At 58.3% G+C, this 12,898-nt stretch overlaps 1 protein-coding gene across 1 annotated transcript in view; it reads right to left on the bottom strand.

The window, feature by feature from the left end:
* Positions 1-536: 536 nt before the first annotated feature.
* LOC144727884 (anoctamin-1-like) overlaps positions 537-12,898 on the bottom strand; it is a 58,946-nt gene continuing 46,584 nt past the window's right edge. The window contains exons 16-27 of the mRNA XM_078607021.1: positions 9,325-9,390; positions 8,168-8,239; positions 7,353-7,554; positions 6,805-6,916; positions 5,930-5,987; positions 5,508-5,608; positions 5,149-5,321; positions 4,479-4,631; positions 3,823-3,875; positions 2,689-2,873; positions 1,549-1,654; positions 537-1,142 (exon numbers count right to left, since the gene is read on the bottom strand). Of these exons, the coding sequence (XP_078463147.1) occupies positions 537-1,142; positions 1,549-1,654; positions 2,689-2,873; positions 3,823-3,875; positions 4,479-4,631; positions 5,149-5,321; positions 5,508-5,608; positions 5,930-5,987; positions 6,805-6,916; positions 7,353-7,554; positions 8,168-8,239; positions 9,325-9,390 (1,887 nt within the window). The remainder of the gene's footprint in view (positions 1,143-1,548; positions 1,655-2,688; positions 2,874-3,822; positions 3,876-4,478; positions 4,632-5,148; positions 5,322-5,507; positions 5,609-5,929; positions 5,988-6,804; positions 6,917-7,352; positions 7,555-8,167; positions 8,240-9,324; positions 9,391-12,898) is intronic.

The raw sequence follows: 12,898 nt of genomic DNA, 5'->3' as shown, positions 1-12,898 counted from the left end.
AATGACACGTTCTTTCATCAACTTTAACAGGTGCAAGTGTTTTTTTTCTCTCTCCCATTTTCGCTCTCGTGGGTCTTGGCACCACCGGCCCCCTAATCACGAGCCCCCTAATCACGAGCCGCCTAATCAGCAGGACCCACAATCACCAGGACCCACAATCACCCCAACAAGCAGCCGCGAGTGGTACAGGTTAGCAGGACAGCTCCAGCCACATGTAGCCCCAGCCACAGGTAGCTCCAGATACAGGTAGCCCCAGGCACAGGTAGCTCCAGGTACATTCCTCGTGCGCGCACACGTGAACAAGCGACCCCGCTACATGCCGCACGCGCGCATGTAGGTTGAACTTCTTTTGCACCGTACGTAGCCGTGCCGCTGCTCTGGGCTCATCATCCGATCCTCTTCCTCCTCCTCAGTTTGATATTTGTCCAAAACCTCGACGGCCAAGGGGGGGGGGGGGAGGTCGGGGGGCGGTCGGGGGGGTCCTGGGGGTGCGGGGGGGGGGGCCGGGGGGGGGGGCCGGGGGGGGGGGCAGCGACTCACGAGACGAACTCCGAGTGCCTCCGCGAGCCGCCGCCGCCGGCCCCGCCCGCCGGCTCGGCGGTCCGGGCTGCCCGCACCGACCCCCCCTTGCGCACGACGCTCGCCCGGGAGGCCCCCCCGGCGGCGAGGCCGCGGGCCCCCGACGGCCGATGGGACGCGTGGCGCGTCAGGCGGGAGGGGAAGGCGGCCGGCTCCCCCGCGGCGGCGGCTGCGGCAGGCGCGGGGAGCGCCGGGCCCCTGGGGGGGTGGGCCGGGGGTCCCCCGTCCGCGGTCGCCGCCTCCGACGACCGTGCGCCGTGGGCGGACGGCACCTCCTGCGGCCGATCCGGTGGTTTGTCAAGCTCGGGGTATCGCTGCCGCGGCTGCTGCTGCTGTTGCTGCTGCTGCTGTTGCTGCTGCTGCTGTTGCTGCTGTTGCGAGGAGGGCGGCGGCTGCTGGTGCAGCTTCTGGTGCAGCTGCTGTTGGCGGGCGTGCGCGTGCGCCTCCTCGCGCAGCAGCACGTGCACCAGCACCGCCTTCTCGCGCTTCATCTGCAGCGCGAGCGCGGGCGGCACGTCCGGGATGAGCCAGTCGACGAAGTCGCTCAGGAACATCACCAGGTTCTGCTCGCCGCGCGGTGCAACACGGCGACGAGTTGTCAAGCGGCGCGATCTCATCCGTAGATCCCCACCGATGCGCCACCGCGTGTGGAAAGCAGGGAAATAAACAGAACCCTGCAGGCGCGGGGAGGGAGGGGCTCCAAGGCACATTTAGAGAGGCGAGAGAAGACGGGACTGCGATAGCTCCAAGGCAAAGCGTTGTTCCGTAGTCCGATTCGCGAACGTCTTTAACAAGCAGCGAATGAACCTCCGTCGGGACGCGTTGGTGTCCTGTGTGGGAGCATGGAGACGTGCACCCACACACTCGCACGGAGACACGCACACCCACACACTCGCACGGAGACACGCACACCCACACACTCGCGTACACGGAGACACGCAGACCCATTGGGACATTCGTGCGCGCTACCTGGAACAGGATGACGAACCCGAGGCGCGCGGCGAGGAGCGCCCAGTACTGGCGCGTGTACTCGTAGGCGTTCGGCGACCAGGGCGGCTCGCGGTAGTCCTTGTACCTGTGGGGGGGGGGGGGGGCGGGGGGGGAGACGCACGGTCAACTCGTGCGGCCGCTGCGGCCTCGACTCTTGACTGGCCTCGACGCTGTCCCGCGACACGTGCCCAGCAGTGAGGGTTCACCTCCAGCGCGAGGGGGCGCCCCCCCCCTTACGCTGCATATTTGTGTGCAGTCCTCGTTTAACGCGGGAGATGCGTTCGCGAAAAGCGCGTAGGACAAAATCTATTTCGCCACGAGTAATGTAATGACGATCACGTCTGGAGAGGTCACGATGTTACTGTACGGGGGCACACGTGTCACTGTATTGTATCACTGTACCGCTCGGCCGCGCAGCCCGAGAAAGTAGTTCGTCGTCGACCGCTCAAAAAACGCGTTATAACGGGGCGCGATCCGCGTTATCGGGGTCCGTGTTCCACATTAGAACGGTGCGTGTTCTGCGTTATAACGGTGAACATTCTCCGTTATCGTGTTCCACATTACAACGGTGCACGTTCTGCGTTCTAGAGATCCACATTACAACGGTGCACGTTCTCCATTCTAGCGATCTGTGTACCGCGTTCCAGCGAAGACGCGTGGTGCTCCCACCGCGCGCGTTCAGCGAGTTAGCACCGCACACGGAGACGCTGCCGCCACCTGGCACGCGATGCAGTCAACGGCGCCGTTCCGGACGAGGGGAGTTTGTCCATTAAATGTCTCCCCGGGACGCCTTGCGGCAGCAGCGGCCGCAGTGGCTTCTCGCGCCAATGTTACGATGCGCAATTTGGCGTTTGACGCAGGCCACGTAACGGTCCGGCCACGTGTGCGGTGGGGCAAAGTGTGGGCACTTCCACCGCTCCCGAGGCATCGCGACCTTCGAGCGGTGCCCTCCAGGGAGAAGCTCCCCTCTACGGCGGCAGTGGCACCAGCGAGCGAACGAGCGAGCGAGCGAGTGAGCGAGTGGCACCAGCGAGCGAACGAGCGAACGAGCGAGCGAGCGAGCGAGCGAGCGATCGCCACCGGGCCCGCGAACCGCTCCCGCCCGCCCGCCCAACCGACCGGCAGACGAGGTCGGGCGGCGCCCCGGGGGCGTCGTCGGGGGGCCGTCGTCCCTCGGGGAAGTGCGTGGTGTTGAAGACGGAGAGGGAGTTCTCCACGAAGCCGCGCAGCGAGCCGTCGGCGCTGTAGGCGAAGCGGTAGACGAGGCGCGGCACGAAGTCCGACGTCATGGCGATCACGAACGCCTGGGGGGGGGGGGGTCAGGCGACCGTGAGAACCCGGCCCTCGGCCCCCGCCCCTAGGTCGACTCAGCCTCTAATGAGGAGTACCTTGCCCGGGGGTCGCGGCGCTGCGTAAATATTGGTCACGAGGGAGACAAAAGGTGGGCCAGGAGGGGTGCTGGCCACCCACCCACCCTCCATATGCATGTTGAACTTCTTTCGCACCTTACGTGCAGTGTTCACGTTTGTCTCGGATTGTTTGGGTTACGTCTTTGGCTTTGTTTTGTTCAGGTTTAAGCTTCGCTGGAGTAACAAGGTCTAAATGGTTTAACCAGGGTCGCGCATCCTGAATGAGCATGCATTGTGTGTGTATGTGTGTGTGTATGTGTGTGTGTATGTGTGTGTGTATGTGTGTGTGTATGTGTGTGTGTATGTGTGTGTGTATGTGTGTGTGTATGTGTGTGTGTATGTGTGTGTGTATGTGTGTGTGTATGTGTGTCTATGTGTGTATGTGTGTATGTTGAACTTCTTAGCACCTCCGATTAGCACGGTTGGCTACGTGCGGTGCGATAAAAAAAATCATTTTGTTTTATTTAGAAGTGAATTGTTTACATTTCCTATATTTCACATTCCTTTTGTATGTTTTGTATTGTGTTTGTTGCTGTAACGTTCTGACCCCGTGCCCCTCCTGGACTTTGTAAACAAAACAAAAAGATCTCATCGGATTCCTCCAGCTCCGGTATAAACAACCATTCCGATTCAGAGCTTCGTGCCTGCTCGCTCCTCCGCCCCCTGCGCGACCGATTGATCCACTGCTCGCGTTGCAGCGGCATCTAGCGGCTGCGCCGGGCAGGGACCTCTCGTCGGGGATTCCTCCGGCGTCAATGAACATTCCGATTCCCAAGTTCGTGACCCCACAGATGCCTCGGCAGATATTCCGAGTGACGCCCAAAGCTCGAAGCCATCGACTCACGTTGATGATCACGGCGAGTTTCCCCAGCCCGCGCAGAAGGTTGTACCAGATGCCTGCATCGCGCACACACGTGGGGTCACGTCGGGGTGTCAGTGCTGGCGTGGTGGGGCTGGGGGGGGGACAGGCGAACGGGAGAGAGGGGATGGGGCGAGGCACGCGAGCGACGCCCCGGCATGGCGGAGTCACGGACGTGGAGCAACGAGGCGCCGCGACGTGGAGACGAGCAGCCGCGGCTCTCTGTGCTGTTCAGTGGCTCGCTGTGCTGTGTCCCGCTGTGCTGTTCAGTGGCTCGCTGTGCTGTCTCGGTGGGTTGTGCGGTGTCCCGCTGTGCTGTTCAGTGGCTCTGTGGGCTGTGGGCTGTGTGCTGTTTTTGTGGGCTGTGCTGTGTCCCGCTGTGATGTTCAGTGGCTCTGTGTGTGCTGTGTCCCGCTGTGCTGTCTCGGTGGGCTGTGCTGTGTCCCACTGTGATGTTCAGTGGCTCGCTGTGCTGTCTCGGTGGGCTGTGCGGTGTCCTGCTGTGCTGTTCAGTGGCTCTGTGGGCTGTGGGCTGTGTACTGTTTCTGTGGGCTGTGCTGTGTCCCGCTGTGATGTTCAGTGGCTCTGTGTGCTGTGTCCTGCTGTGGTGGCATCGCCCCGGGTGTGGGGGGCGGCCGCACCGATGTCCTTGGCGCGGTGAGCGTCTGGCCGCCGCAGCTCGGTGATGAACTTCTTTGCGTCGAGGCGGATCTCGATGACGTTGTTGAGCAGCGCGAAGAGCGGCGCCAGCGGGAAGGACGCCACGAACAGCGTCACGAAGCCGAACTGGATGACTGGGGGTGGCACGCGCACAACGACAAACAATCAAAACAAGCTCCTCCCCCCCCGTACGTAGCCTCAACGGGACAATTGGGAAAAGTGCTTACTGACGGATGTGGCGAGCGCATGCAAAAAGTGATTTTTATTTTTTTTTATTTTACCCAGTAAAACCCACTGAGCTATATAGTTATTTTTTCACAAGCGATCTGGCCACAAATGATAGCTCAACGAAGTGGCTTATCAACACGCGGAATGTATAGCAGCCAAATACTGGAAACGCGTGATGCTGATTTAAAATGTGGAAGGAAAAACCGGAGGACCTGGAGTTTTCTTCTCATCACTGCCTGCATGCATCATCGTCATCGTCATCATCATCATCAGGTCTACTTGGAGTGTGCGACCTCTTTCTTCATTCCACACCCGGTCACTCTGTGGGTCCAGCTTAGAGGCAGTAACCCCACAAAATCATCGTTCAGCATCTAGACAGCTGCTGGGGGGAGGGGGGGTCATTCGAGACCCGTGTCCACGTACTCATCTCCATGTACTCGGGAGTGAGTCCCGAGAAGGGTTCCAGCTCCTGATCCCTCTCCCAGCGTGGCCGCGGTCTCCCCGACGTGGACGTGGCACGCCTCCCCGCCTGCTCGCCACTCGACTTCTGGCTCTCGTCCTTGGCCTTCATGCTGCGGAGCAACTTCTTGATCTTCCTGCGACGCGAAGTCCGGACGCACGCACGCGGCGGGTGACGACGCGACCGCACAACCACGATCGCGATCACGGGGCGCCGGGACGGGGAGAGTGTGGGGAGAGTGTGGGGAGAGTGTGGGGAGAGTGTGGGGGGGGACGCGGGGGGTGTGAGAGCGTGTGGCGGTGGTGGTGGGGGCGCTGCTCACGGCACGCCGACTTCGAAGAGGTTGTTCTGCAGCAGCTGCTTGCCCAGCATGATGATGCTCAGCTGGATGCACAGCTCCATGAGGCACCCTCCCGGCGCGCACTTCGCCAAGTGGGGGGTGGGGGTCGCGGGCGAGGGGAGTGGGGGAGGTGAGGGTGGGGGGGAGACAAGGCGGGGGATGGGGGGGGGACGGTGAGGGTTGGGTGGGGGGTGAGAGACACGGGGTGGGGGGGGTGGGGGGCAGGTGAGCGGTTTGTGGTGCGAGGTGAGGCGAGGTAGGTGGAGGTGAGCGGTTGGAGTGAGCGAGCAAGCGAGCGAGAGAGAGAGAGGCTGGGGTCACGGCGAGGGTTGCGAGGGGCCTTGAAACCCTGCCGGGCCGTCCCCTCGTCTGACGAGGAGTTTGAATGACGACGCGTCGCTCACCTCCTCCATGCGGAAATAGTGGAAGGTGTAGAGGTAGTCTCCGGGCCTTCCCATGAACCTACACGCGGAGGGAGACAGAGAGAGAGACACAGAGACAGAGGTTCATCATGGCCAGGGCCAATAGACGAACGCGTTGAGTTTCACAAACATCAACAACAACAGCAGCAGCAGCACGTGCGTGTGTACGGCCGGGCGTGGTGCTGGCCACCCACCCCCTCGAGTGCCACGAGTGCCGGCCATCACAGGTGCTGCTACTCGCGAACAGCACTTGCCCCAACAGTCTGGTGAGGCTATACGGGAATCTTTGTCGTGTGTGTTAGAGTTGAGCGATTCGTATTTACAATATAAACATTTCGCGAGAAAGTCAAACCGTTCGTCAATAACACCGTAGTCTTAATTTTTGTATTAATATATAATAGGCGACGTTTCGGGCAATAGTCCTTATTGATGGAACAAGTAGAGGGGTCACTGGACAGGTCATGACCTCTCACAAAAGGGCTTCCCCGAGCCGTTGCCACCTTGCTGACATCTTTCGGGAAGTGTCTTTGTTTTAGTGCTCACCAGCGAAACATAGAATCGACATTACCATTGGTGGGGTGGTGTAGGAGAGTGGGGGGGGGTGGAAGAGTGTGGGGGGGGGGGGGGGTCAGAGTGGGAGGGGGGGCGAGAGCGGGGGGGAAGAGTGGGGAGAGGTGGGTGGAAGAGTAGGGGGAGGGGGAGAGTGGAGGTGGGAAGAGTGAGGGGATGTTTGTAGAAGAGTGGGGTGGGGAGAGAGGGTGGGGGGGGAGATTTGGTGGGGGGAGAGTGGGGGGGAAGAATGGGAGGGGGGGGGTGAAGAGTGGGGGTGGGGGGGAGAGTGGGGGGGTGACTCTCACCGGCCCTTGAAGAAGGCGACGTAGAAGATGGGCGTGTACGAGTTGACGAACTTGAGGAGGAAGAGTTTGAAGATGAGCCGCTCCTCGAATGTCCGGTCGGTGCGCGGGACCTCTGCACGCAGCGGAGTGGCAGGGTTAGGGTTCGAGTCGGGCCCGAGGAGTGGATGAGACGTGGACTGAACGTCAGTCGCGGTGCGGACTGTGACGTGTGCACGGCGCGCAGGCACGCGACCTTGCATCGGCGTATCGATGGAAATACACGACGGTGACGTTTACGTGGAGCTCGTTTATCGCTGCCATCCTATCCTGGTGAAATACAAACACGGTACTGACGTCGTCCAGCGATGATCGTGACGATGTGGCAATGGTCGCGATAATGATAACGATGAGCGATGACGAGGAGTTATGACGCAGATGATGGGGGTAACGGTAGCGACGACGGCTCGTGACGACGATGAGCGATGACGATGGCTGACGATGGGTGAGGACACGGACGACGAGGTGACGGTCGCGACGACGACGAGGCGCAGCCTCCGCTCCTGCCGCACCCATGACGGTGAGTGCCCGCGCCACCGCCGCGTACACCTCGTCCAGCACGAGGATGAGCACCAGGTTGATGAGCACGGCGGTCGCCATGACGACGGCGCGCGAGCCGGAGCGCGTCGCCTCGCTCGGGCTCACGGCCATGGCGGCCGCGACGCTCACGCGGTACAGGATGATGCCCACGAGCACGGAGAAGGTGACGCCCGTCTGGGTGGGCACGCGGGTTGGGGAGGGGGGGGGGCACGGGTAGAGGGCACGGGCGTGGGTAGTGGGTACAGGGCACGGGGCACGTGTTAAGGGTATTGGTTAGAGGGTGGTAAGAGGGGGGCATGGGTCGTGCACGGGGTGAGAATACATCACGTGGTGATTGGGGAGTGTGGAGACGTGGGTCACGTGGATGGGGGACCCAGAGTGAGGAGGTGTGCGGAGGAAAGACCACCGATCCATTTAGCCCTCACAGTCGGATTCGCTGTTCCGGCAACTATCGGATTACAGGAACATGTGGGATAGTACCGTTGTGTTTTTATGGATCGGCGTACCTTGTACTCCTAGTGGTAGTGCCTTACGCCTACAATCCCTCCTCCAAGCTGACCCGATAGCGGCTGAGTCACGGGGTCAGTATTCAGAAGGACCCTTCCGCCACGGAAATTGGGTTTATTTTTACAAATAAAATGTATGTTAAGATTTTTCAGTTGCAATGCAATCGTTGCATGGACACGGCTGGCACTGTGGGGACAGGTGGGGGGGGGCGACGTTTGTAGAGTTCCGAACCCTCCCCCCCCCCCCGCTGCCCAGGCACGTGCGTGACTCGTTCACCCACCATGAGCAGCACGGAGGAGAGTGAGAGGCAGTAGCTGGGCAGGCGGTCACGCCAGGTCAACTTGGCGTGACTCTAGCGGGGGGCACACACACGCACACACACGCACACACGCACGCACACACGCGCACACACACACATACACGCACACAAATACACGCACGCACACACACACACACACACGCACACACGCACACATACACGCACACGCACGCACACACACGCACACACACACACACACGCACTCACACACGCACACACACACTCACACACGCACTCCCACATGCACGCACACGCGCACACACACGCACATACACGCACACACACACGCACACACACACGCACACACACGCACTCACACACGCACGCACACACGCACACACACACACACACGCACACACACAAGCACACACACGCACACACACACTCACATTTTCAACCACAGGCATACCCCGGTTTACGTCGGGAGAAGGGGAGGGGATGAGTTCCTGAGAGGTGCGACGACGAATATCGAAACGACGTCAATCAAAGCGATCGACAAACAACAACTATACAGTTCAAAATAATTACTAATATTTTTACTTTAAATCTCATGAAAATTGCAACAGGGCACACCTGCGCGTATGAAGATACTATTTACATTTAACTTAGGATGATGATTTTTTTCATAGCGAATGCCACGAAGTTACTCGGGAGCTGTAGAACAGGACACACCGTGTACACTGCAGTGGATTAGCACGTGCACGAGCTTGATTATAACTCGATAAAGTTCACGTGAATTTAGAACTGTTCATTCACACGGTGGGAGCGGTGGTGCAGTGGTTAGCGCTACTGCACCTTGAACCCAGGTGGGACTCTCGGAGTTTGATTCCCGGCCGAAATACAATCGAGTGTCGAGTGATATCCGTGTAGGCCTTACAGAGACTGCTGGGACACGTGACGTGCTGTCAGCGAGCACCGGCCGCCTTTGCCTCTCCCAGTGCCGATATCGACACACGGCAGCAGGAAGTCGTCAAAGACTCGTTCGACCTCGGGGAGGTCACCATGACCGGTTCGGACGTTCGTCAGCGGCGTTGACCGTGAGCGGGGAACCGAACTTTGGGGGTCGCCGCCGCGTTTGTAGCGCAGCGCGCCGCCCGCTGTGCCACAGCTGCACTCACCGCCTGTCCCTCCTTGCCCTTGCACACCTCACGCAGCTTCATCTCGTACTCCACGCGCGCCGCGTCCTGCACACGCGCACCACCAACACCAGCACCACCACCAGCACCAGCACCACCACCACCACCAGCACCAGCACCAACACCAGCACCAGCACCAACACCAGCACCACCACCAGCACCATCACCAGCACCACCACCACCACCACAACCACCAGCACCACCACCACCACCAGCACCACCACCACCAGCACCACCACCACCACCAGCACCACCACCACCAGCACCACCAGAAACACCACCAGCACCAGCACCACCACCACCACCACCACCAGCACCACCAGACACACCACCAGCACCACCACCACCACCAGCACCACCACCAGCACCACCAGAAACACCACCAGCACCAGCACCACCACCACCACCACCAGCAACAGCACCACCACCAGCACCAGCACCACCAGCACCACCAGCACCACCAGCACCACCAGCACCACCAGACAACACACGCGCCCCATCAACGTCCAGAATACCAACGCCAAAACGTCATCGCACACCTCGTCCTCCTTGAAGACATCGCAGCAGAAGAATCATGGCCAGGCCGATGCTGCTGCGCGACATCTCCTCCATGAATGGACATTTCAATAAAAGCCGTAGCAGTGCGATTGTGGTGCCACGTAACCTCAACTATGGGCCAAACAGTCCACACTTTGTAATCTGCGCTCCTTCAACGGAGGACGCCACGGACTCGATCCGACTCCTGAAGCCCGCTCTGGTCGTGGCGAGCGCCAGCAAGCAGCAGACCTCGGCATGGCCACCGAGAGCTCCTGGGCCCCGCGGCTACACGCGGCCACGCGCAAGAGGAGAAGAGCAGCCTCGAGTGGAGGCGCGGTGGCTCAGCAGGTCAGGGGTCTCAACCGCCACTTCCCAGATCCCTTGGGTTGTTATGAGAACAACACACGGGCTGTGATACACGTGTGTTGTTCCCATGATCACCAATATGCCTGGGCTACACAACTACACACACGTGTGTTGTTCCCATGATCACCAATATGCCTGAGATACACAACTACACACAAACACACGGGCTGTGATACATGTATGTTGTTCCCATGATCACCAATATGCCTGGGCTACACAACTACACACACGTGTGTTGTTCTCATGATCACCAATATGCCTGGGCTACACAACTAAACACACGTGTTGTGATACACGTGTGTTGTTCCCATGATCACCAATATGCCTGGGCCACACAACTACACACACGTGTGTTGTTCCCATGATCACCAATATGCCTGAGCTACACAACTACACACACGTGTTGTGATACACGTGTGTTGTTCCCATGATCACCAATATGCCTGAGCTACACAACTACACACACGTGTGTTGTTCTCATGATCACCAATATGCCTGGGCTACACAACTAAACACACGTGTTGTGATACACGTGTGTTGTTCCCATGATCACCAATATGCCTGAGCTACACAACTACACACACGTGTTGTGATACACGTGTGTTGTTCCCATGATCACCAATATGCCTGAGCTACACAACTACACACACGTGTTGTGATACACGTGTGTTGTTCCCATGATCACCAATATGCCTGAGCTACACAACTACACACACGTGTGTTGTTCCCATGATCACCAATATGCTGGGTGTGCGCTGTGGGTGTTATTAGTATTACCATCGCACAGGATGGCACAAGAGTCTGGGACACGTAGGGTTATTTCATTTATTCTAAAACCGGCATTGATATATGTTGATTGTTTGATATTTAAGTTATTACTTTACCCGTTGTCATTATTAGTTTTTCAGATGACATTTTAAAACAGAGATATGACTGACTCAAGTCGGTTTTGTGTGCATGCTAATAAAAAGGCATTTGACAAAACAGTCCCAAATTATTTCTCAAAATCGAATTCGTGCACCATGCATGAATGTTAACGGACGTCCGTTTGAGCGTTTGTTAAAATAAATTAAACAACCCTATAATGTGATGGGTTAGAATAAATACAATAAACCCTACGAGTCCTGACTGTTGGGCCACCCTGCACATGTGTCCCTTCAAATTGTCAACAAACATCGCCTCCTATATATAACATAAAACAGGCACATAATAGACAACGCTTCGGGCAATGGCCCTTCGTCAGAGCACACAGAGAACGATCGCTTCATTGTCGGCGACAGGGAATGACTTGCGCTCAGTCGGCACCAGGTGGCGACGTTTGGCCACTTTGAAACGACGACAATTTCTCGTGGTTATTTGCACAGCTACTAAGGCCCCACTGAGCTATGCAGAATACCCCACTGATCTGCGTCGCTATGTTTCAGAAGCGGCTTGGCCACCCCTATGGTTCAACAAAGTGGCTCATCACGTGGACATTTATAGCAGCCAAATACTCGAAACGCACGAATTTGCATGCCACTCACGGCCACCAACGCCGGTGACGATGATCGGAACTGGTCCGGACCTCCCCTAGGTCGGCTCAGCCTCAAAAGAGTACCTGGTGTAGCGGTGTGTAGTAAACATCGCCACTGGGGAGACAAAGGCGACCGGGCGTGGTGCTGGCCACCCACCCCTTGGTGTGCCATGCCGGCATTCATAGGTGCCACTCGCTAACAGAACTTGCCCTAGAAGTCTGTTCAGGCTATACGGGGGATCTTTGTCTTGTATGTACACGTGGAACGACGTTCACAACAATGAGCGGGGCGCAGGGTGGATAAAATATAGCAAGTGAGCACAGTGGGGAACAAAGGTGGTGCAAATCATCGCAGTCAGTAAGCCCAAACCACCTGGACCTGTCCCGGGACCTTCTGTCAGCAGCAGCTAGTCATCAACACTTCACTTGGCCTCAAGGCGCACCTAGCCTGGCACAGGCGCCCTGGTCATGTCACCGCAACTTAGTAACGAACGCCGGCGGATGTATGTGTGGGCTGGCGTGCGTGTGTCCGTGCGTGTGTGTGTGTGTGCATGCGTGTGTGTATGTATGTGCGTGTGTGTGTGCATGCGTGTGTGTGCATGCTTCACGTGTGTGTGTGCATGCGCACGTGTCTGTATATGTGGATACGTGGGCTCGCGTGCATTTGTGTGTGTGTGTATGCATGTGTGGAAACGCATGTGTGTGTGCATGTGTGTGTGTGTGTATGTGCACGCGCATGTGTGTGTGCATGTGTGTGCATGCGTGTGTACATGCGCGTGTGTGCATGCGCATGTGTGTGCATGTGTGTGCATGTGCATGTGTGTGCATGTGTGTGTGTGCATGCGCGTGTGTGTGTGTGCGTGTGCATGTGTGCTAAGCGCACCTGATCGAGGCCCTGTGTGGGAGAGCGACGCGGGTGCCAGACGGCCAGGCGAGGCGCGTTAGAGCGGGCAAAGCCGTTTGCCGAGGCGGGGCATTCAGTCGAACACAAGCGGAGAGGCGCGTTACACAGTCAAGCAATGCACTCACACACACACATGCACACACGTGCACACACGTGCACACACACATACATATACACGCGCGCGCACACGTGTACACACGTTCAGGTACACATGTATACACGTACATGTGCGCACA

Source organism: Lampetra planeri, chromosome 27 (genome assembly GCF_965212315.1).
Source record: "Lampetra planeri chromosome 27, kcLamPlan1.2.h2, whole genome shotgun sequence".
Taxonomy (NCBI): Eukaryota; Metazoa; Chordata; class Hyperoartia; order Petromyzontiformes; family Petromyzontidae; genus Lampetra; species Lampetra planeri.
The sequence above is the reverse complement of the archived record's forward strand: the minus strand, read 5'-3'. Positions and strand labels throughout refer to the sequence as shown.